We start from the raw sequence: 23,333 nt of genomic DNA, 5'->3' as shown, positions 1-23,333 counted from the left end.
AGTTAAAAGGAAATGATCTTTTAAAAGCTTATAAACCCCAAGCTAGCTTCTTGATTCTCCTACTTTCTTGATTCTAAACCTCCTTGTGAGGCGCTGCTCTCAGATTTGAGAGGATTTGGGCTGGTGACTAGGAAGGCATTGAGTGTTTGGGCTAAGGTCTCTTTTCTTTCTTTCTTTTGCTTTTTTGGAACAGGGTCTCACTATGTAGCCCAGGCTAGCCTTTTGTAGTTCTAGGGATTGAACTCAGGGTTTCATGCTTGCTAGGCAAGCGCTCCATCCTTTGAGCCACTCCCTCCAGTCCTTTTGCTTTGAGGGTTTTTTTTGTTGTTTTTCAGATAGGGTTTCAAGCTAACCGCGCTCTGGCAGGTCTTGGGCTTTGATCCTCCCACTCTGCCTCCAGAGTAGTTGAAACCACAAGTGTACACGAGCACACCTAACCCCTGCTGGCCTTGAACTCTGGGTTCTCCTGCCTCAGTTTCCTGACTGCTGGAATTCTAGGTGTATGCCACCACACCCAGCCTTGAGGCCTTCATTTATTTCTTCACTCATTTATTTGTTCATTTTTTGGTGGAGCTAGGGTTCATACCAAGGACCTCACACTTGCTACATGCGGTGTTCTACCACTGGCCTACCCCCCACCAGGCCCTGAATAGAGTAGGTTTTTGTTTGTTTATTTGCTTGCTTGCTTTTTTGTTTTGGTTTTTTTCAAAAGGCACACTCAACTCCTGAATTTGGAGGTTGGCACTGGGACTTGACCAACTCACTGACAGGAAATCTACAGGAGAGAGGCCTGATCTGTTTTTCAACAGTCTGGCAGATGAGGTTGCATGACGTAGGTTTTAGAAATACACTGTTCTAAAGAGTATGGTTTTTATTTTACGTTGGAAGTTGGTACAGCTCACAGTTTTTCAATAGGCTGGTACTGTGGGAGTGTTAGATCCTTGGATGACAGAAATGACAGCCTTCAAAGTGAATACTACCCTTTCTCTGAGAAGTTTGGCCACTGCTAGCTTCTGAAGGTCAGGACTCTGCAGAGCCTCAGACTTGTCCCCACCACCCTCACTCTCAACAGCCACCATCCCTGCTCCCTGTGCAGATAAGGAGTCAGCAAACAGGGTTTCCAGCAAACCGCCTAGAAATGGACTCCACTTTCTCCAATGTGTTGGACCCTTTCTCTTTAAGACTTTGGTTTGCTTACATTTAGTTTTGTTCTCATAAGTGTTTCTTATTGCCATAGCAACGCTAATCAATCACAGGACCAAAAATAGCTCTTCATTTTTTCCGAGGCGTATCTGTAGTGAATTGGGAATGTGACTGTACCTTGCATTTGGTACACAATGCTTTGATTTCCTGACATTATACCTGGGAGAGTCTGTGTCTGGAAATTCTTCTTGCAAAGGCCTCATCTTTCCTGGCACTCTTCTTCCCGACTACTGATCCCCTCATCACTTCCAAAAGCTTTACGTAGATGAATTTAATGCTCAACAAAGAACCATCCCCTCTCTGCTCGTTCAGTTGTGGGTACTGGAGATTTTACAGTACCCAATGATCCGTTTCCAATGAGCGGTTTATCCCAGTGGACTCTTTTGGGTTTGGAAGGCCAATTAAAGATGCACTGATATGGGCTGGAGGTGTGGCTCAAGCTGTAGCACGCTTGCAAGGCCCTGAGTTCAATCCCCAATAATGCAAAAACACACAAAAAAAGAACAAATGCACTTCGATACTAGATATAAAGAGAGCCAGTCATGGTGGAGAGCAGGTGTCAGCAACACTAGTAAGATTCTTCTGAAAAGTTGGGCATGGTGTCCTATGCCTGTCATAGCAGCTCTGACAGGGAAGCCTCAAGTAGGCCTGAACAAAAAGCAAAACCCTATCTCAAAAATGACCAGAGAAAAAGGTGCTGGAGGCACAACTTGGGCAGGCAGTGAGCAGCTGCCCAGCAAGTGAGAAGCCCTGAGTTCAAACCTCAGTACTACAAAAAAAAAAAAATTGAGGTACTAACAGAAAAATGCCAAGTATTGCTTATGTGACAGGAACAAATAGTGTGTACGTCCCCAAATTTCTGACAGTATGTATAAGAAAAACAGGTTCACAAAAACAAACATGATCATATACAAACTGATACATAGAACATGTTTGTAGTAATGGAACTACTCTATGGGAAGGAGGGAAAGGAAAAGACAATGACAGAGCATCAACCATATTATAAAACAATACCTGTGAAGGTAGAGGATGCAAATTTATGTATTGAAAGCTGTTGGAAAATAGAGGGTGGGAGGTTTCTGCTGAACCAAAGTACTCACAGCAGAAATACATTGTGAAACCCCTTTGAACACTGACTTAGATATTAATGATAAAAGATAGGTATGTATATAGGTACGTGGGGGAGAGGGGTGAACAAAGGAGATTATGGTTGATGGACTTCATCTATTTATATGAAATAAAACAGCTTGGGAGGATCTAAGCGAGAAAATCAAAGAGGAGGCACAGGAGAGCTTCTGCCCTGTTTCCCTGGTTTCTTTAGAGGGTCCAAGGCAAAATAAACCCTGGAAGTAATTAAGGGAATTTTTTTTTTTTCAGTACTAGGGCTTGAACTCAGGGCCTACACCTTGAGCCACTCCACTAGCCCTTTTTTTGTGAAGGGTTTTTTCGAGATAGGGTTTTGCGGCCTATTTGCCTTGGCTGGCTTCGAACCGCGATCCTCCAGATCTCTGTGTCCCTCCTGATCCTCTGCGTCCTGAGTAGCTAGGATTACAAGCATGAGCCACTGTGCCCGCAGGATTTTTTTTCTTAATGATTCTTCCTCTCCTTTATTCTCCCTTCTAAGCTGTACATCTCGTCAAGAAGAAAGAGACGGAAAGATTTTTTTCATGAGGAAGAGGATTTGAGATCTGGAGCTGGTCCAGGAGAGGAAGGAAAGGTGGGAGGAGCCGAAATGACTTCCTAGGATGCCCCAGGGATGAGAGCTCTAGAGCCACGGCCCTAACCCTCTGTAAGCAGAGTCATCCTCCCTGGCCCCTGGGGCTCCCGACTTCTATTTTTTGACACTATTTCTTAACTACTCTGAACCTCCATTTTTGTAACTTGGCCGAGTGAATCAGAGGGCACATAGCCTGTAGATGTAGGAAAGAAAGTTCATAGAGTCCTAGTGGACTTCTTGTTTCCCTGCTTGTAGTCAGCATGGGATGGAGAGAAAGCTAGGAGACAAGGCAAGGGGAGAGGGCACCTGTCCAGAGGAAGGAGTTACGAAGGATGGAGCCTGCAAGACACAGTATCACATCTGCAGCAGCAGAACAGGCCAGGGGTCAGAGTGAGGCAGGCAGAGCCCAGTCTCTAGGCCTTGGCTCCGATCCATGCATGGAGAGGACCGGTTAGGTGTCCAGCAAGCCCACCACCTCCAGTGCACCTCCGCACATTCAGAGTGGAGGACCTACTTCCTGTTTGCTCATCTGTTTTGTTTATGGGCATTTCATGGAGAGGGCGCATGGAGTAGGCCGGCGTTTCCCCCGAACCTCTTCTACAGACATTACCTGGCCTTGGACATGCATTGGCCCAATCCTTACCACACAGCTACAAGGTTGGGATTGTCTCTGGATAGATGAGGTCACTGAAGCTCAAAGGGCAGAGGAAATTTGTCCAGTCACACACTTTGTAAGAAAAAAAGTTGGGGCTTCAACTAAAGTCACTGAACCATCATACTCCCTTTGAGAGCCAGGTGCATACCTCTGCATGCGAGCACCAGCTAATGACAAGTTCACTGGCATTGATTACTTGTAAATTACCTCGCTGGGCAATTGTCAATGGCTGTGGACCAGGCCTGTAATATTCCAGGTGGAGTGACTAAGTCAGAAGGAGTACAAGTTCCTCTGAAAGTCTTCAAACCTCAAAGTGAATGATGTTTATGCAAATTCAGGCCAGATGGCTGATTTGGAAGGAAAATGTTTAGTTTTCTACTGCCACGTAACAAATTTCCCACAAACTTAGCAACTGAAAACAACACAATTTATTATCTTGCTGTCTCTGTGGGTGAAGAGTTAAGGCCCAGGTTTGCTGAGTCGTTGGCCAGATTGAAACTGGGGTGTCAGCCAAGGCTCCGACCTCACCCAGGCCTCAGGGTCCTGCGTGTCAGCAGCATTCACTTCCTTATGGTTGTAGGCTTGAGTCCCCACTTTCTTTTCAGCCATCCCCTCAGTGACCAGAGGCCTTCCTCCAGTCCTAGCTACCTGGCCCTCTCAAAGTTTCAAAGCTAACAAAACAATCTCAACTTCTTAGATTCTGTGACAGAATCTTAGGAGTGACTATCTTGTCACAGTGCCATCAGTCAAAGACTCCAGGGAGTCATCCTAGATTTCATCCTCTCACATGCCTAGGGTCTGTCCACCCAGAAGGAGAGGACACACAGGACATGACACCAGGGCCTGCAGCTCTAGAGGCCATCTCAGACCTCTGACCAACATGGGTACTTGCGTCTTTCTTCCATGTTACGGACCAAATGGCACTTTCGGTATTCTGTATCCGCAAATTACTGTGCCATACCCGAGCCCTCCAGTTTCCTTCGATAGCTTCCAGTGTTAGGCAATGTCTGGCCCTTCCTGATCTCTGTCTCTCTGAGCAGCTTCAAGCGTTCCCACTCCCACACTCCTGACAGGTCTCTAGTGAATGGAACACCCCTCAGGGAGATGTGTCTGAGTCTTTAGGATGTAGCCAATATTATGAGAAAGTCCAGGGTTGGAAGGTGAGGGTCTCCCTTTTCCCCGAGTATTTGAGAATTACTGGGTTGATGGCATATTCCTAGCTGAAGCAAATTGATTCATCATAGAAAGCAGTATTTGAGCAAGCTTAAAGAAGTCACTTCAACATTGACTCACAGGGATGACTGGGACGTACAGACATGAGTGTAGGGGAGGACCCTCCTGTTGGAGTTTTGTTCATTTTCCAATGAGCGTTGGTTGGGGAGCCAGACACACAGACAGCCGGGAGTACTGAAGCGAAGGAGAGGGGAGTGTGGTAGACAAAAGGAGGCCGCTGCTCATGTGGGGGCGGGGAAGGGCAGTGTAATCATCCAGAAGTGTTGTTTCACATGGGTTTTGGTTTCTGTTTTGATTTGGGTTTTGGCGGTACTTGGGTTTGAACTCAGGTCCTTGTGTTTGTTAGACAGGTACTTAACCTCAACACTTCAGTTATTTTTTAGGTAGAATGTCACATTTTTCCCCAGACCATGCTCCTAGCTATGGCCTCCATTGTAACTGGGATAACAGACTTGCACCACCACACCTGGCCTTGACATGGTCTTGGGGGAAGGTTTCAGAAGGCAATCTCAGGCTAGGAGACCTGGTAGCTGGAGGTATTGGTGCAAGTAAGGAGTGGATCTACATCCCAGATGGGCCTAAATCCCCTGACCAGGGTCCTTATAAGAAGAGAAGAACCATGTGGTAGCCTGCAGCACTTGTAATCCCAGCACTCTGGAGGCTGAGGCAGAAGGATTGTGAGTTCAAGATCAGTCTGGGCTACATAGTGAGACCTTGTGTCCAAAAAAGAAAGAGAGAGGGCAACCCACTCAGGACCCCTCCTTCCCGAGGGAGCTTTCATTCTTTCCCTTAATAAACGGTCTATGCTCACAAAAAAAGAACGAAAGACAGAAAAGGAAACAAAAAGGGAGAGAAGAAGGCACAGAGGAAAGAAGGAGGTGTTAAAGATGGAGGTAACATTGGAACAATGTACCCAAAAGCCAAAGAATGCCTGGTGCCACCAGAAGCTGAAAGAGGCAAGAAAGTCTTCTTCCATAGAGCCTTTGGGAAGGGAGGGAGAATGTAGCCATGGCCACACATTGATTTCAGACTTCCAGCCTCCTGAACTGTGAAAGAAATAATTTATGTCTAGTGTTTTAAGCCACCAAGTTTGTGGTAACGTGTTAAAACACTATATGTATTTGGTGGGAGAACATTCAAGTTCATTATGAACTTTTAAATTTAATGTACCTACAGGGACAGCTGCAAACTGAGATGTTAGAATTAAAGCTGTCAATTTGGGAGGTATCCACAAAACATGGTGGTAGAAAAGTCACGTGGGTGAGATGACCAGAGGTGGGGGTTTAGAGTAAGAAGGCAGTGGGATGACTTACATCCAAGGGGTGTGGGAGGAAAGAGAGGCCCAGAAGAAACTGCTGTTGGGAACAGAGGAGTTGCTCAGCCATATTATATAGTGAGTGAGGTCTCCAGGGCATGAAGGGAAAGGTGTTGCTGGTTTGGAAATGCCTTGAGAATCAGTCACCCTCAGATTACACTGTGCTGGGTGAGAAGAAGTGTGAGGCAAAAAGGCAAGCACTGAGGACTCTCTGAGGTCTGAGTGGAAAGACCAAGGGAAATGGCACTGGTTACAGATGGAGGAAGGAACAATCAAGGAACTTTGTGTTTATTTGTTTCTTCTTTTTTTGCAGTACTGGGATTTGAACTTAGGGCATCTAGCATGCTAGGGAGGCACTCTACCACTTGAGAAATGCCCGCTTATTTGTTTTTTTTAAGAATATGACACTTCTTAGCTAGGTGCCAGTGGCTCACACCTGTAATCCTAGTTACTCAGGAGGCAGAGATCAGGAGGATCTCAGTTTGAAGCCATCCCGGGCAAATAGTTCCACGAGACCCCGTCTTGAAAAAACCATCACAAAAAAGGGCTGGTGGATGGCTCAAGGTGAAGGCCCTGAGTTCAAACCCCAATACCTCAAAAAAAAGAAAAAGAAAAAAGAATATGCAGTTCTTATGTTTTTAGGCTGAGGGGAGGAGGCAGGGAGAAGAGGCAGTTCTAAAGAAAAGCCTCCCCAATTTTTATTTTTTTTACTGTGCACCTACTGTGTGCCAGGCACTGCGCTGGGAGTTACTTTTATGATCTCACTGATCTCCATATGTGAATAAAGGGGATTGTTTCCATTCTACAAATGGAGAAACTGAGGCTACAAACCATAAAAGAATTTGGCTAAATCAATACATTTAGGATTTGAGCCCAAGTCACTGACTATAATGTCAGGTCTTGTCGTTGTATTCTTTTTGCATTGGAATATCTTTCTCTGATTCACAAAAAACAAGACACCTAAAGAAATAAGTATATTTGAAGTGGAGGAAAGAGAGGTGTAGGTATTTCTGTCACAGTCTGTGTTCTCATCAGACTGTGAATCAAGGTGATCACCTGTAAGAGCAGAAAGGTGAAGCTAGGCACCCTGCCGGAGAGAAGGGGTTCAGGACAACTCAGTGCATGCGGTACAACCAGGGAGTAATAAAGGACCCTGCCTAACAGCTAGGGTTTGCTAGGATTCGTGGGCTGGATTTTTAGAGGCTCCAACATGCCTGGAGCAGACAGAAGTGTATCTAAGATGCACATCTCACTAGAAAGAATTTAAGGACACCTCTGGAAATGCCTAGAGCCACAGAGACTTCTGACTGTAGCTTGAGATACACGAATCCCCCAGGGCTCCAAGAACCAGCCATCAGCTATCCCAAGGGGTTTACCAGTCCCAAACCATCTGCCCAAGGAGAAATCCCGGACCAGCCTGCAGTGGTCCTGTCAGGACCCAGTCCTGCCACCTTGCCGCACAGTTGCCAATCTGATATGAAAATAACCCAAGTCCTCAACTCAAAAATAACAACATCTGCTAATTTGCATGGTCTTTTTGCATTTCATATCTGGGTTTAATACCCAAATGCTAAAATTCATCTGCTTGACCTAGTTAAGTGGTTTAGAGGTTCAACCAATAAAAACCTCCTTAGGGCTTTCTACTCGGCACCCCCAGATCCACTGGCACCCTGCTTTGCAGTCTTCTCTTGCCACTCATTGGATTGACTCTCAGATGAATTACAGGTTAAAAAGTACAAAATCGATTTCCCTAAAGGCTTGTCATTTTTAAGAAGGTCTTTAGGCAAGGGCACCTTCCCTTGTGCATAAATCAGTCAAAGCTCTGCTGGGGGTGGGGAGGTTTCTCTAGGGTCTTGGTTCACAGCATGCAGCCCTTCCTTGGAACTCCCTGGAAGTGGGTGGGAGGACAGCAGTTCGAGTGAGAAGTTGGGGAGCAGGCAGGAGAAGGTGATAATGAATCATCACAGGACCTAGTCCTCCAGGAAGGCAATTTACTGGGATTGATTGTTTCCGTGTTTCCTTAGTCAGGTTCAGGTTGCTTGTTTCACTGGGGTCAGGACAGGTGGAGACCAAATGCACACAGGACTGTGATGACAGGAAAATTACCCATGGCCTGTCCAAGGTCTCTGCCTTCTACAGGTGACCTGCAGGTCTCTGCCGCACCTTAGGGGTGTGTGGTCACAGTGGGGGTGCAGTCAGTGAGGTGAAGGCAGTGTTTATGGACTTTGCATTTGGGTAATGCACGCCCTAAGTTTTTTTCCCCTGCATGGTGTGGTGAGATGATCTTCCAACTTGAGCCCTGGAGGGCTTCTGAAACTTACACTGCTGGATACCATCTCCAGAGTTTCTGATCAGTCAGATTGAGCTGGGGCCTGAGAATTTGCAATTCTAACAAGTTCTAGGGTGATTCAACTGCTGCAGGACCAGACACCCCACTTTGAGACTCACTAGAGTAGGAGTTTGCATGGACACTGGGACCAGGCCTCCTAGCTTTCAGTACTGACTCTGATGCACCAGCTATGTGATGGTAAACCACTTAGCAAACCTTTTTGTGCTTCCTTTCCACATCTTGAAAGCAGGATGATGATAATATTTAGCTCTTAGGATTTTGCAAATGAGTGAATGAGAATTTGAAAGCATCCAGAGGTGCCTGGATAAGCTCTGGAGCTTAGCAGGGGTGCTGGACAGCATAAGCTCTGAGTGTTGTGTAAATACATAAAAGACCCAACCTCTGGGAACTGTGGTCAGATCACGTCAGGTCTCACCTCCCCAACTCCTGCGGCTCCCAGTGGAGCTCCTCAGTTATTTTACCCATTAGCCTTCAATCCCATCTCTGGTGGCTGAGAATGCTAATGCCCAGTTCGGTGCCAGCAGGAGGGTGGTTATTCTGACATCCATCATAATCCCCTTCTCAAACTGCCTTACCTTCAGATCTCCTGGATACACAGATGGGGCTCAGTGGGAGCAGGGCTCTAGGGTGATGTTGCAATTCAGGTTCCTGTCTCTCGTGCAGCTGAAAAGTGATCAGTGCTGTTTTATTGAATGAGTACTCAGTGCTCAGCACCACATCTACATTTCGGTTCCAGGGACCAAACCCAGGGCCTTGTGCACACTATGTGCACACTCCAACTCTGAGCTGCCCCCTACCCCCTCATCACTATGTTTTTTGCACTTTGTTTTATTTCACTCTTATGATGTCACTTAGATAATAATTGTGGGGGTTCCAGGTATCCAACAGTGGCAGTCGCTCCCCCAAGGATAAGTTCTCCGTACCTGGAGTTGACCTCTGTTTCAAGGGTTTGCTTTTCGAAAGCCTTTTGGAAATGTCATCTTGGGTCCCTTGCCTTCCATTGCTGGGTTCTGTCTCTGGCCTGACTTTCTGGAAGAAATTGTGTCCATGCTCTCAAAGGGAGCTTTTCTTATTTAAATTTGGTATTTTTTTTTTATGGTACTGGAGTTTGAACTCAGGGCCTACACCTTGGGCCACTCCATGAGCTCTTTCTTGTAATGGTATTTTTTGAAATGGGGGTCTCATGAACTATTTGCCTGGGCTGGCTTCGAACCTCAATCTTCCTGATCTCTGCCTCCTGAGTAGCTAGGATTACAGGTGTGAGCCACCAGCACCCAGCTTAAATTCGGCTATTGATTGAGTAGCTGAACCATTCTGCTCTAGAGCAGTGTTCCCAACCAAAGATCAAGAGAGCAGCCAGAGGCCACAGTGAGTGTGTGGAGAGAGGAACCATGTGTTAATCAAAGTTTGCTTTTTCTCTTAGTGCTCCTTTCTGCCGAAATTCTCCATCCATATAGAAACCAAGTATGAGGACAACAAAGGAAGCAATGACCGCGTGAGTAGCCCCCTCATTCTGAGCTGCACTTGCCCCTTGGGCTCTGAGAGTCACACAACATCTCTTACAGTCCTCGGTGGCGCCAGGCCCAGCAACAGGGTCTGTGCCCGGGACCTCAGAGGTGTCCTGGGCTTTGACCTCTTGAGTGTTATTTCTGTGGGACTTTGCTTGGAATATCTTGTTGCTGGCTTTTCTTTCTTCTCATTTGTATGAACTTTCCATGGGCTTCTGCAACCTGGAGTGATTGTCACTGGAGGTGCAGAGACTGTTGGGAAACTCAGAACCCTAGGATCTGGCTTCTGGCTATTGGATTAAACACACATCTTTTCAATGACTTAATATTTACTTAGAGAGCAGAATAAAATCAGATGTATGTGTGCACACTGTAATTATTATCTGGACTATGCTTATATTCACGTATGTACACATCCACATGTACTTCCCACCTGAAAATTGGTGACCCTGCAAAATATCTACCTCATGAGGTATTCTGACTCTTATAAATTGTATGTAGCCAGGAACTTTGTGTATTAGTATTGCTTAAAATTCATCCTTTCACCAGGATTTTACCCAAAATTTGTTTAGCTGGGATAATAAGGTGACAAGATTCTAAATTCCTTTCTCTTAGGAGTGAGCATTTTGACTTAACCAAAGGACTCACCTATGATGAGACTATGGGACCTGTGAGAAGAGCCTGTGTGTAAAAGCTGAAGGGATTTATTCACCTGTCAATTTCTGTCTTGTTGACATGTTTTGCATTTGTGAAAGTGATAAAGATTGGGACTGTACCAAAATGGGCAAAAAAGGGGGAGAGAGAAAGTTTTCTGACAAGGTGACTGCTTTGGTGCCTTGACTGAATGCCAGACAGAATGTGGGAATATACCACCTGAGGTAACACCTGAGTAAGTAAGAACTGAGGACTCATAAAAACCATTGACTTGAAAATAGTCACTAAGGAGAATCAGGCAACCCCATAGAAAGGACAGCTTTGGCCAGGCCTACTGTGTGGTTCTCTGTGTTGACATCTTCTAGAAACATCTAGAAGGTATGGGTGGATATGTGGGATAGACATCATGCTAGCTTGTAATTTGTGCACTTGACTAGGCTGGAAGGGACAAATGGAGAGGCCCAGGCTGAAACGCTTTACTGTGATCTGATGTCTTAGTCTGCTGCTGCTTTGTTTAGGTCATTCTTCCCTGTCCTAGGGACACAGGATGCTCATTCAAGGTGAAGTCTGCCTGGATAGAACTTGAGTGGATTCCAAGAGGTGACATTCAAAAACTATATACGTCACACCAGCTTGGTTAAAGCAGACACACATTCATTCATCCATTCTTTCATTCAGTATTCAGGAAGGGAGTATCCAGCACCTTCTGTCTACATATCACTGTTTGAGTTACATGAATGGTATTAAAAATGTAGGCTCATTCCTCAAACTTCAGCCACTGATAGTCTATGTGGGGGGACAAAGACCAACATATAAAATGACCAAAAACATGTGCACAATACAGTACCTTCCTTGGCATGAAAAGTCACCCCTGGCTAACCCTTAAAATGGGAGCCGCTGAGGAGCAGCCTTCTACAATGATCATCTGTTAGCAGGGACTGACCCAGCTTGTACCTGGTCACTAGCTTACTGAACCATGTTAGGAAAGCTGGAGTTCTTCAGGGGCTGGCAAAGTGCTTTCTTTGTAAATAAAGTTTTATTGGAACACAGCCACACCCATCCATTGTGTATTATTCAGGCGGCAGAGGTGAGTAGTTGTGACAGAGATCACTTGTCCTGTGGTCTGAAATGTTCACTACCTGGCCCTTTCTAGAAAAAAAAGTTTTTCTGGCCTTCTGGTTTAGAAAGACTCAGGTCAGAACAAATTCAGATCTCTGAATTTGTCCACTTGATTATCTCCGTATCAGTTGTCCCAGCCTCATGCCTTTTCCCCCGGAACTTTCCAGAGAGAAGAATGCCACCAATCCCACTGGGTTCAGAAGCCCCATAGTTAGCATCCGCTGAAGGTGGTGACGCAAAGGGGGAGATATGTTGGACCAACCCCGTCTGCACCCTGAACTCAAAGGCACTTTTCTGGCTGACTGCATAAAATCCACAATGTCTGTAACAGTGTCATCTGGTGTTTATACTTGAATCCATGTAAAATGACAACTTTTTTCTGATTAGAAAATTAATACATATTCACACTTGAGAAATGAAAAGAAAGCATAAAAAAAGAAAAGCAAACCCAGTAGTAACCCCATGATTCAGAGATGAGTGCTGTGAGCATTTTGGTTCACAGTGCAGGTTATTAATGATGTATTTTTTAGCCAATTCCTCCAAAATTGAGTCACGCAGTATGTTATTTTTAACAAGTTATATGATTTTTAATGGTATAAACTGCCTTCCATGCTTCAGTGTACTTCTTTGAATAACCACTGGTCACTGGATGTTGACGTGGCCTTGGCCATTTTCCATAGTGGTGGACTCTCAGGAAAAGGACAGTGAAGATCGGATGCTGGCTGGTGGAGTCGCTCAAGTGGCATAGCGCCTGCCTAGTAATCGTAAGGCCCTGAGATCAAACCCCATTACCACAAAAAAACCAAGATTGGGTGCCTGAATCGCTTTTCCTGGCACAGTCAGAAAATATGGTGGGGGGGGGGAGGTGGCAATTTTCCTTTGTTTTCTCTCTTTTTCTCTGTGCCTCTGTCTCATTCATAAGTTTATTCTTCATCTGTGATCCTTATAGGTTGATAGGACTTCCTCTGGTTCCCATAATTCATTTATTACCATGTCTCCTTTTTTTGGGAGAAGGTGCTAAGTTCTTTTCTTGACTCTCATAGGAATTTAGGCTTTTTATTCCCCTTCTAGGAATTCAAAATACAATGTTCCCAACCCCAAGAGATGATAGATATTTGGGGTAAAGGATATGCCAGTTATCCTGATCTGATTAGTCCATACTGTATACATGTACTGAAATACTACTTTACTGCAGAAATATATACAATTATTATGTAATTGTATATTAAAAGTACAATTAAAAATTTTAAATCTTTTGAAAATATAAATTGTCCACCTTAGAGCCAGGATCTGTGTCCATGCCAAGTTAGCATTCCCTGCCCATGCCAAGGGCCAGGTCCCCAACCCTTAGGCCAACCTGCGAGAGAGGCACTAACCCCTGGGCACTCACGTGCCAACCTTGTGAACTCGGGGCACCAACTCCAGGAGAAATGCCAGCTATGGTACCTGGGCTGCCTCCTTCCTGCCAGCACATTGACCCTGACACTGCCTGTGGGGTTGCTCCTTATCTCTCTGTCAGGTCACTCACCTTGCCAAGTCCATGTCCTGCTGCATTATTGCACTGAAGAGGCCCGACATGCCTGTGTACTTGAGTCACCACCCTAGCCTCTGCCCAACTCTGCTTCCTAGGCGCAGTCTTGTCCCTGAGGCCATCGCACCCAAGAGCCTGGCCCCTGGCTTGATTAGCTAAATGCCAGGTCACCCTCCTCTAATTCACATACTCAGCAGAAGCAGCCCATAATCCAGCTGGTTCAAGGTTGGTCCCAGGGAGGCAGAAAAGGGGAGCTCAGGTTTCATTCCTGCTTGCTAATGCTTCAAACTCAGAACATGCACAGTACGAAGGAGTACTTTAATTATGAAAAGATAGCTTTGGCCAGCCAGGGTTTCAAAACCAGAACCTGGAGCCCATGGCACATGCTGGCATGCTCTTTTTCTGTCCAGAGTTGAGCATGGAGTTTTTGGTGGGAGGTAGAGTTTATTTAGAAGGCAGCACAGTGGTGAATAATTCCCTTGTCTCACTGCATTGCCAAGCTAGTTAATAAACTGGCTCATTGCTGCAAGTTCTGGGTGTGTAGCCTTATCTTCAGCTTCCATCCTTCCCTCCCCGAACTGCCAAAAATTTAATGAAACGGATGATAATAAGAAGCAGCAATTAAATTGAAGGGTGCTAGTGATAATCACATTGATTAGTGGTTGAAGAGAGCACATGTTGTTATCCTATTATCAGTTATCATATAAGTAATTTTTTACATGATCCAAAATCTAGTGAAAAAAAATAGTGTCAGGATGACTGCATTCAAATACCTTCTCCCTGTTAAAAATAAAAGTAGTAAGTTTATGATCGTGAAAAGTTGCAAACTGGGATTATATTAGCCAGGACACAATGGGGGAGTTGTCTTAAATTGAGGCTCATTTATTTTATGCATGTACAGATAAGAATTATTTAGGCCCTAATTAGTGCTGGGGAGGATGGCGCCCTGCCAAGGCAAGGGTGGGATGTTTATCCAAGATCTTAAATCTGAATCTAAGAGCATCAGTGCTTAGTGCCGCCTGGTTCAGCTGAAGGAGAGGCCACTCCTGTGACATCTGCTGCCCGGTGACTGGTGTTCCCATGAGGTTAATGTGGGCAGTCTGAGCCTCACTTCCTTTTCCAAACAAAGCAGCACCATTTACAACTGCAGCTCTCAGCCTTGGCTGCACACTGTCCTCACCTGAGAACTTTTAACAAGCGCGCATGCCTGAGTCCCCATCCCCTGGGATTTTGGTTTAATTGGCCTCAGTGCAGACTGATGGAAAAGCAGCTAACACAAATGAAGAATGTAACACTCCCTTCCAGAAGGCTGAATTCTCCAAATGGGAGTGGGCACAGTGCTATGGTCCACCCTCTGGCTAAACCTCATATGTGCTCTGTGGCAGGACATAGGAGAGGCCATTCCAACCCACTGAAAAGCTAGACCAGTGGTTGAGTTATGACTGAGAATTAAAGTCACAGGAGAAGCTTAGCAATCATGGATGCCACCATCTCACCCCCCAGGGATACTGATTTCATTTATCTTCCGTCATGTCCAGGTACTGGGATATTTAAAGCTCCCCAGGTGAGTCTAAGGGATAATAAGGCTGAGAACTAACAGATTTAAGACACAAACTCTCAAAACCAGGCTCTCTCAATGTCTTCACTTCTTCGTACTCTTAAAATTAAAGTTTCCAAAAAGCCTGTTTGGTTGTACCTACCACTCTATCCAGTGGCCCTAAGGCACTGAATATATATATATACATATATATATGTATATATATGTGTATATATGTATCTATATGTATATATATATATATTTGTGTGTGTGACATATATACACATATATACAAGTATATATACACATATATATACTTGTTAGGCACATATTGACAAAGACATTATTTCTCAGCATGGACAGTTCTCTGATAAGATGGAAAGAACGTCTAGTTCTTTTCCAGTTCCTGGAAACTTAGCTCTGTCTTTCACAGAGCTCTCTCTCCCTGGAGGTTGACTAAAAGAAAGTATTTGGAATTTATTTAGTTTCTAGTTCATCTGTGTCAGAATGAAAGAACACAAATTTGTTCTTTGTGAGACAAAAAGATCAGTACAGTGTAGAAGTTCCAACTACAACCTTAAGTAATTCATTAACCAATTGGAATCTTGATTTCTTTATTAAGATAGTAGAACAAGTAATGCTTGCCTTAGTGTGTGGAGGGCTCCTAGAGGTTATTATACATGGAAGTATTAAGTTGCTCTCCAAATATTAGACATTGCCACTGGTGGTGGCCATGGCACCTTAGGTTAACTGTGTTAATGACATTTTTCCTAATGAGACTTATTTTGTCTGAGCTGTCAATAAACCATTGGTTGGTAAACAGGTTTGGAGCACCTACTTTGTGCCAGGCATTAGAAGAGGCATTGATACAGCCATAAGACACATAGACAGACAGACCAATTCTCCATTGCTCATGGAATGGGGAAAGCAGAGTAGAAAACAAACAAATAAAGGAATCGCAGCTATAATTAGGGCCAAGAAGACAATAAACAGGACAGGAAGAATCAGCTAGAAGCCATGTAGTCAAGAAAGCCCCTGAGAAAACATGAAAAGTCCATGTGAGACCTGAGTATAGGAGAGAGCCCACTATCTGGAGGGTTTTCCAGGGAAACAGGAAGTTAAGAGGTGAACTGCATCCCCTACCCACTCACATGTTGAAACCCTAGGAATGTGACTGAGTTTAGTTGGAGACAGGGCCTTTAAAGGGGTGATTAATTTAAAACAAGACCATTAGGGTGGGCCTTAATCCAGCCTGTCTGCAAGCCTAGAGAGAGGCCTCAGAAGAAACCAACCCTGCCAGCACTTTGCTCCTGGATTTTTGGCCTCCAGAGCTATTAGACAATTAAATCCTGTTTTGAAGCCACCCAGTCTGTGGTATTTGCTATGGCGCCTCGGCAGAGTAATAGAGAGGCAGTAAAGGGCACGAGCCCTGGCCCCAGACTACCATGTTCCAGGAACTGACAGAGAACCAACGGCCAGAGCACTGGTAGCACGAGCAGATAAGAATGGAAAAGTAGTGAAGCCAGATGGTGTGAGACCTATGGGACCCTGGCAAAGAGTTGGCATTGTAGTGCAGAAGGAAATTATTCAAGAATTTTCAACAAAAGAATCACATGGTATTGTTTGTGGAGTTTTTAAGTAACCTTTTTATTTTGGAGTAATCTTATTTTGCACGAAAGTTGCAAAGTTAGTGCGTGCATAGTTTCTATATATCCTCTAGCCCAACTGCCTGTAGTATTTAAGATGTCAATCTTCCCTAACCCTGATACCTTTGTCAAAGCCATACACTTCTTGCAGCTTTCACAGGTCTTCCCACAGATGTCCTTTTGTCTTCAATTCCAGAATCCAGGTTAGGATTCCGTGTTGCATTAAGTGATTTATGTTTTTAGGTGTTTTTCTGTTCATTCTTTGGAGAATAAATACTAGAATAGCAAGAATGAAAGCCAGGAGTCCAGTTGGCAGGGTACTGGACTCCAAGACCAAGAAGATGGATTGGTCTGGAAAGATGGCAGTGGATGAAGATGGGAGGGATGGGTATATATTGGCAACAGACTAACTTTCTGTTGGAATTGATGTGGACATGAGGAGGGGAAAGTAAGAATGGCATCAGGGAATTGGAGAGCATCATTCTGAGTGAGGTTAGCCTGGCCCAAAAGACCAAAAATCGTATGTTCTCCCTCATATGCTGACATTAGAGCAAGGGCAAACACAACAAGGGGATTGGACTTTGAGCACATGGTAAAAGCGAGAGCACACAAGGGAGGGGTGAGGATAAGTAAGACACCTAAAAAATTAGCTAGCATTTGTTGCCCTTAACACAGAGAAACTAAAGCAGATACCTTAAAAGCAACTGAGGCCAATAGGAGAAGGGGACCAGGAAATAGAGAAAAGGTTAGATCAAAAAGAATTAATCTAGAAGGTAACACGCACACACAGGAAATCAATGTGAATCAACTCCCTGTATAGCTATCCTTATCTCAACCAGCAAAAACCCTTGTTCCTTCCTATTATTGCTTATACTCTCTCTTCAACAAAATTAGAGATAAGGGCAAAATAGTTTCTGCCAGGTATCGAGGGGGTGGGGGGGAGAGGGAGGGGGCGGAGTGGGTGGTAAGGGAGGGGGTGGGGGCGGGGGGAGAAATGACCCAAGCCTTGTATGCACATATGAATAATAAAAATAAATAAATAAATAAATATAAATAAAAAGAATGGCATCAGGATTCCTGGCTTTGTCTATTGACCCTGGGTGGGAGGTGACTCCATTGCCCTCCTGGGAGCAGTGGAGAAGCAGGTTCTGAGAGGCAAATCAAGAGTGCCACCTTAGACATGATGTTTGAGGTTCCAGTGTGACAATGAAGAGGAAATGACAGGTAGGAAGTTGAATATATGAACCTGGAGTTCCGAGAGGTGTGAGTCATAATTCAGAGGTAGAAATGGGTGAGATTATCCAGGGACAAGAGTGACAGAAGATGGGCAGTTCCAGAAGCACCAGTATGGAGAGTACCTGGGTCTTGTGAAGGGTGCCCCGATGGCTTTCTGATTATTATCTCCACCTCTTAGAGAAGACTCATTTTTGATCACTGAGCTGTTCTCAGTTTTAAGAAATTAGACGATGAGCCTGGGCTCATCTTGCATTGCTTTGGAGAGATGACCAGAAATGTTCTCCTCCTGGTCCCAAGTAGCTAACCCTGGAAGTTACCATCTGATGAAAGGGAAATTTCATCATATTTAGGAGAGCTGTATTTATTGAGGATTTGTTCTTACGAAAGTTATCATGAAGTTTGTTTCATTATTAGTACTTGCAACATCTAGAGGGCAGCATGGTAAAATAGCATGGTTATTAACACATTTCGAAATGTACTAAAATTAATTTGTAAAGCAGGAGTGCCACAGAGAACTGTGGAATCCATATTTACAGGTCCCTGGAGCTGATTATCTTTTCCTTAAATGGCTTCTAATTGAGGATTATAGAAAGAAAAAAAGCATTTGCTTTATTTTTAGACAAGATCTCTGATGTCTTCGACTTTTATGGTTCTGTTTTTAACCTTAGATTATTATAACCAGCCACCTACAAAATCTGCAATTTTATTTAATAAGTCAGTGCATGGTGAAAAGGAAGGCTGTACAAAACACCCCCATTTGCAGTTTGGAAGGGTTATTATCCACTTTGGTCTGTAAAGTAGAAAGTCGATGTACTTACTCTATCTGTGTCTAATGGTGTCATTTTGAGGACAACGGCAAAGCAGATTGTGTCCGATTCCTTAAGATGTGGCCATTGCTATTTGTGGGACAATTTGTGGTCTGAGAGCTGGTTGTTAAAACATGGGCAAAAGGAATCCTATCCAGCACGAGGGTTGGCTTTCTGATTCTCAGAGGTATAACCACATTGCAGCTTATGTCCACAGTCAAAGAAGCTAGAATTATTGCTAATAATCATTATTACTACAGATAGAGCTTATAGTAGAGTTTGCTTTCTGTCTGAGCCTGGTTCACCCATGCTACTCCAAAAAGAATGCCTCCTCTAATGTATTAGTACCAAGGGTAAGGAAGTTAACCAAACTGGTCAAAAGCAGTGTAATCAGAGAGGATGCTGAATCACGATTGGGAAACAGGAGGTCAAAGCTAGAAAAGGAATACCAAGTATCAAGGTCTGGGTGACCACTTTACAGCTCCTGTAGTAATAACTGAGTCATCAATGGGAACTGAGACCACTGAGTGAAACAAGTATTGGGAGACAGGACATTGGTGCTATTTCCAAGTACTGGGAAGAAGACATTCATACCATTTCAGAGTCATTCCAGAGACTGTGTGTTAATAATAAACAGAAATCTAATGGAGATCACAAGGGGCCAATTTTGCAACACAAATAATTGAGCAAACAAACATAATATGCCTCCCCTTGTGACATACCAAGAAGGATGCCACCTTACTTGTGGCCCACCCTTTCCAAAATGTTTAACCTGAACTCAATCATAAGGAAAAAAATCAGACAAATACAAGTTAAGAGAACTATACAAAACAGCTGGCCAAACTTTTTAAAAATAAATTTGTCAGCCAGGTACCAGTGGCTCACGCCTATAATCCTAGCTACATGGGAGGCTGGGATCAGGAGGATCGAGATTTGAGGCCAGCCCAGGAAAATATTCATGATACTCCATCTCCAAACTAACCAGAGCAAAATGGACTGAAAGTGTGGCTCAAGCAGTAGAGCGCCTGCTTTGCAAATATGAAGCCCTGAGTTCAAACCTCATTTTCACCAAATAAATAAAATAGGTCATAAAAGTTCAAAACCAAACAAAAACCTAGGAACTAGCTCACACTGAAAGAGACTGGAGAATTTGAGGGCTAAATCTCACACCTGGTCCTTGATTAGATCCAAGAGTGGGGAGTGGGGAGTGGGGGTGGGTGTGAGGAGCAAGAAAAGATGTTACTGGGACAGTTGGGGATATTTGAAGTGGACCCCATGTTAGATAACTGTGTGACACAGTGTTGAGCCAATATTAAATCTCTTGCCTGTGATCATTACATAGTGGCCAGGTAGGAGAATGTCCTTGTCCTAGGAGATGCCTGGTGGCATGTTTAGGAAGGAATGGTTATGCAGCATCCTCTCACTCTCATGTTGCAGCCCAAACTTTTTTATTTATATGTGTGTTTTTTCTTCTTAAAAAATTCTTATAAATATTGAAGAACTATTCACTTGTTGCAATAACACCTCAAGTAATGCACTCAGGGTCACACAATGACTTTCATTTTTTTCTTTTTTAGTTCTGGAAAGCAGAAGTTTTATGCCATCTCTCTTTTTTGTGATGTCCTGATTTCATTTCTGAAACAGAAAAAGAGTTATAGTCTGATCGTAGCTGGTTTTATGATTGTGTTCTGGTTGAATTTATTTACCCAAAAGGTGTTTATAAAGAGGAGTACTTTTTTTTATATTTTGTTTTGGAGGGTTTTTTTGTTGTTTTGAGACAGGATCTTAATATGTAGCCCAGGCTGACCTGGAACCTGCTATGTAACACAGGCTAGCCTCAAACTCCCAATCCTCCTGTCTTAACCTTGCAAGTGCTGGGATGGTAGGCATGATCCCCATGCCCCAGCTAACAGAAGGTTTTTGTTTTTTCTTGAATTGCAAAACCCTTGATTCTAAGTAATTTTATACTCTGAGTTGTGTCCTGAAGTTTTGAAAAGGTCCATGGAGATGATTGAGACTCGACTTTCAAGTGTGTACATCCCTGCTGAGCTTCTGCATATTTATATAACATCGTATTTGTGCCTCCCTAACCACAGTACTTATGCTGTATTCTAATCGCTCATTTAACTGTTACTGTATGTATAAAAGCTCTAAGACCAAGTCTTTCTTGTGTAAGGCTTCATCCAGAACACCTGGCATGTGATCGATGCTCAGAGTGTTGAAGCATAAGTCATTAAACCAAGTCAGGAACAAAAGACAAGAATGCCTGCTATGACCCCACTATTGTCCAGTATTTTAGAGAGAAAGTAGACAATGCAATAAGAAAAGAAAAGGTGTGTACTTTGATGGCACATGTGCTAAAACTGAATGATACAGAGAAGATAAGTTGGTCCTTGCCATAGTACACCAATTTGTGAAACCATCTATGGTTTTCTTCCTTTGTGTAAGAAAGGAAATAAGAAAGCATCCATTATCTGCTTGACTTATAAAAGAAAACCTGGGAAGGACAAACTAGAGACTAATGAGAATGGCTATATATAGCAGGAGGGTGGTAACAGGATGGAAAGATGGAGAGAGAAGCACTAGTTCTGGGGTATGCCTTTTTAAACAGTCCAACTTTTGAAATCATGTTACTGTCTTCCACATTCAAAAATAATACAACCAAATAAGGTTGTGAGGAAGCAGAGAGGCACTCTAAAAAGGAATATAAACCGAAACAAGTGACCCTAACCGTATTTTAAATGAATAACCACATTGAGGGGGCAGGGAAAAGAAACCTACCCCTACCCAGGTAATTGTTAATTATGAAGTACTTTGACCATATATTCTCAGTCTAAAGACTAAAAGAGGGCCTGGCACTGGTGGCTCACACCTGTAATCCTAGTGTGTCAAGATGCAGAGATCAGGAGGATCACAGTTCGAAGCCAGCTGGGGCAAATAGTTCCATGAGACCCTATCTAGAAAAACCCTTCACAAAAAAGGAGCTGGTGGAGTGCTCAAGGTGAAGGCCATGAGTTCAAGCCCCAGTACCACAAAATAAATAAATAAATAAATAAATAAATAAATACAGAAAGAAGACTATAAGAGGGCAGTAGAGCACCTGCCTTGCAAGCACAAGGTCCTTAATTTAAACCCCAGTACTCCCAAAATAAATAATTAAATAAAGACAGTAAGAATAGTAAACTGATATTGAATTCTAAATCATAAGTTTGTTTCTTACATAGTATGGGCTAACAACACTGGAACTGTTTCCTGTGCAATGTATGTTTGAGCAAATAAGCCAGTGCAGAAGGACTTGTGGAAGAAAAAGCATCATTTGCGGCTGTCACTATAATTAATTTGTGAGTAAATATCACGGGATGCTGTCACTAGTATACGCAAACTGTGATGAGGAAGAGGATATTTACATGGTCTCAAAGGTTCTCTCTGCAAATTATTTATTGATAGAAGTCAGGCGTGGTGGTATCTACCTATATTCCCAGCACTCAGGGAGTCTGAAGTAGGAAGATTCACTGGGAGTTCAAGGCCAGCCTGGGCTACATAGTGAGTTCCCAGCCTGCAAAAAAACAGTATATATTAATGGAAAGGTAAGGTTAAGTAATTTCACCATAGAGAAACCTGGTGGCTACAGCATTATCAGTCAGTCTCAGGGAGGGCTGGATATCAACCAGGACACAGCATCACTCCTGTGGTATTCCTGTCCCCAAATGCACAACTTAAGTCATCATTAGACTTCACACAGACTCAAACTGTGGAATTCTATCAAATAAGCAACCTGAACTAATGAGGTAAACTTGAATGTGGATTGGGATGGGGTAAGAGTATCATGTCAGAGTTTAACTTCCTTCTTTGATCATTGTACTCTGGTAATGTAAGAGGATGTCTTTGTTCTGAGGAAATTCACCCCGAAACTTTTAGGGGTGATACTTGCAGTAGACTCTCAAATGTGAATGCCAAAGCAAAAAGAACCAATGGTAACATTTGGAGAGCCCTGGAGAGAGGGAACTGGGGAATTTTTTGACTATTCTTGTAGTTTGTTGGTAAGTTTGAAATCAAAATTTAAAACCTCAATGACTTCTTGAAATAAAATCCAAACAAAAGGATAGCAGAAGGAATGTAACCAAACATAAAAACTTTGTTATTTGTAGACAGCGTATCTAAATTGAAAAACTAAAAGAATTTACAACTTCTTCTAGATAGGTAAAATACCACAGAATTAAAACTATTGAGTTCAGCGGGGTTGCTGGATATTGATCAACATGTATTTACTGTATTTACATGTATTTATTGATCAACATGTAACTATTAATAGGATCCATCATATTAGTCCTGTTATCAAAAGGAACATAATTTTAAGTTATCCAAGAACAAATCCCTATCTTTTCTAAAATTATTAAAGGGTGTAACAAAGATGAATAAGTATTAAATACTCCATGTCCATGGGTAAGAAAACTAAATATAAAGAAGTAAACAATTCCCTAAACAGATCTGCAAATTATGTATAGTTCTAATCAAAATCTCAGCAGGATTGTCACAAATTGATTATAAAATCAAATGGAAGAATTGAAGTCCAAAATAAGCTGAATGTGGTGGTACATGCCTTTAATCCCAGCACTAGGGAGGCCAACCTGGGCTACATAGCAAATTCCAGACCAACTTGGGTTACATAGCAAAACCCTGTCTCAAAAAAAACCAAGGGATGAGGATGTAGCTCAGTGTTAGAGCATTTGCCCAGCACGTACAATCCCCTGGATTCAATCCCCAGCACTGCAAAAAATAAAAGTCTAAAAGTAACCAGGACAAATTTTGAACAAGAACAAAAG

General features: G+C 43.4%; 1 protein-coding gene across 1 annotated transcript in view; it reads left to right on the top strand.

Moving 5' to 3' along the window:
* Window positions 1–23,333, top strand: part of Pitpnc1 (phosphatidylinositol transfer protein cytoplasmic 1) — a 245,535-nt gene that overhangs the window by 141,447 nt on the left and 80,755 nt on the right. Inside the window, exon 5 of the mRNA XM_074045478.1 lies at window positions 9,897–9,968. Within this exon, the coding sequence (XP_073901579.1) occupies window positions 9,897–9,968 (72 nt within the window). The remainder of the gene's footprint in view (window positions 1–9,896; window positions 9,969–23,333) is intronic.

Source organism: Castor canadensis, chromosome 11 (assembly GCF_047511655.1).
Source record: "Castor canadensis chromosome 11, mCasCan1.hap1v2, whole genome shotgun sequence".
NCBI lineage: Eukaryota > Metazoa > Chordata > Mammalia > Rodentia > Castoridae > Castor > Castor canadensis.
Note: the sequence above shows the minus strand (reverse complement) of the source record. Positions and strands in the feature narration are given on the sequence as shown.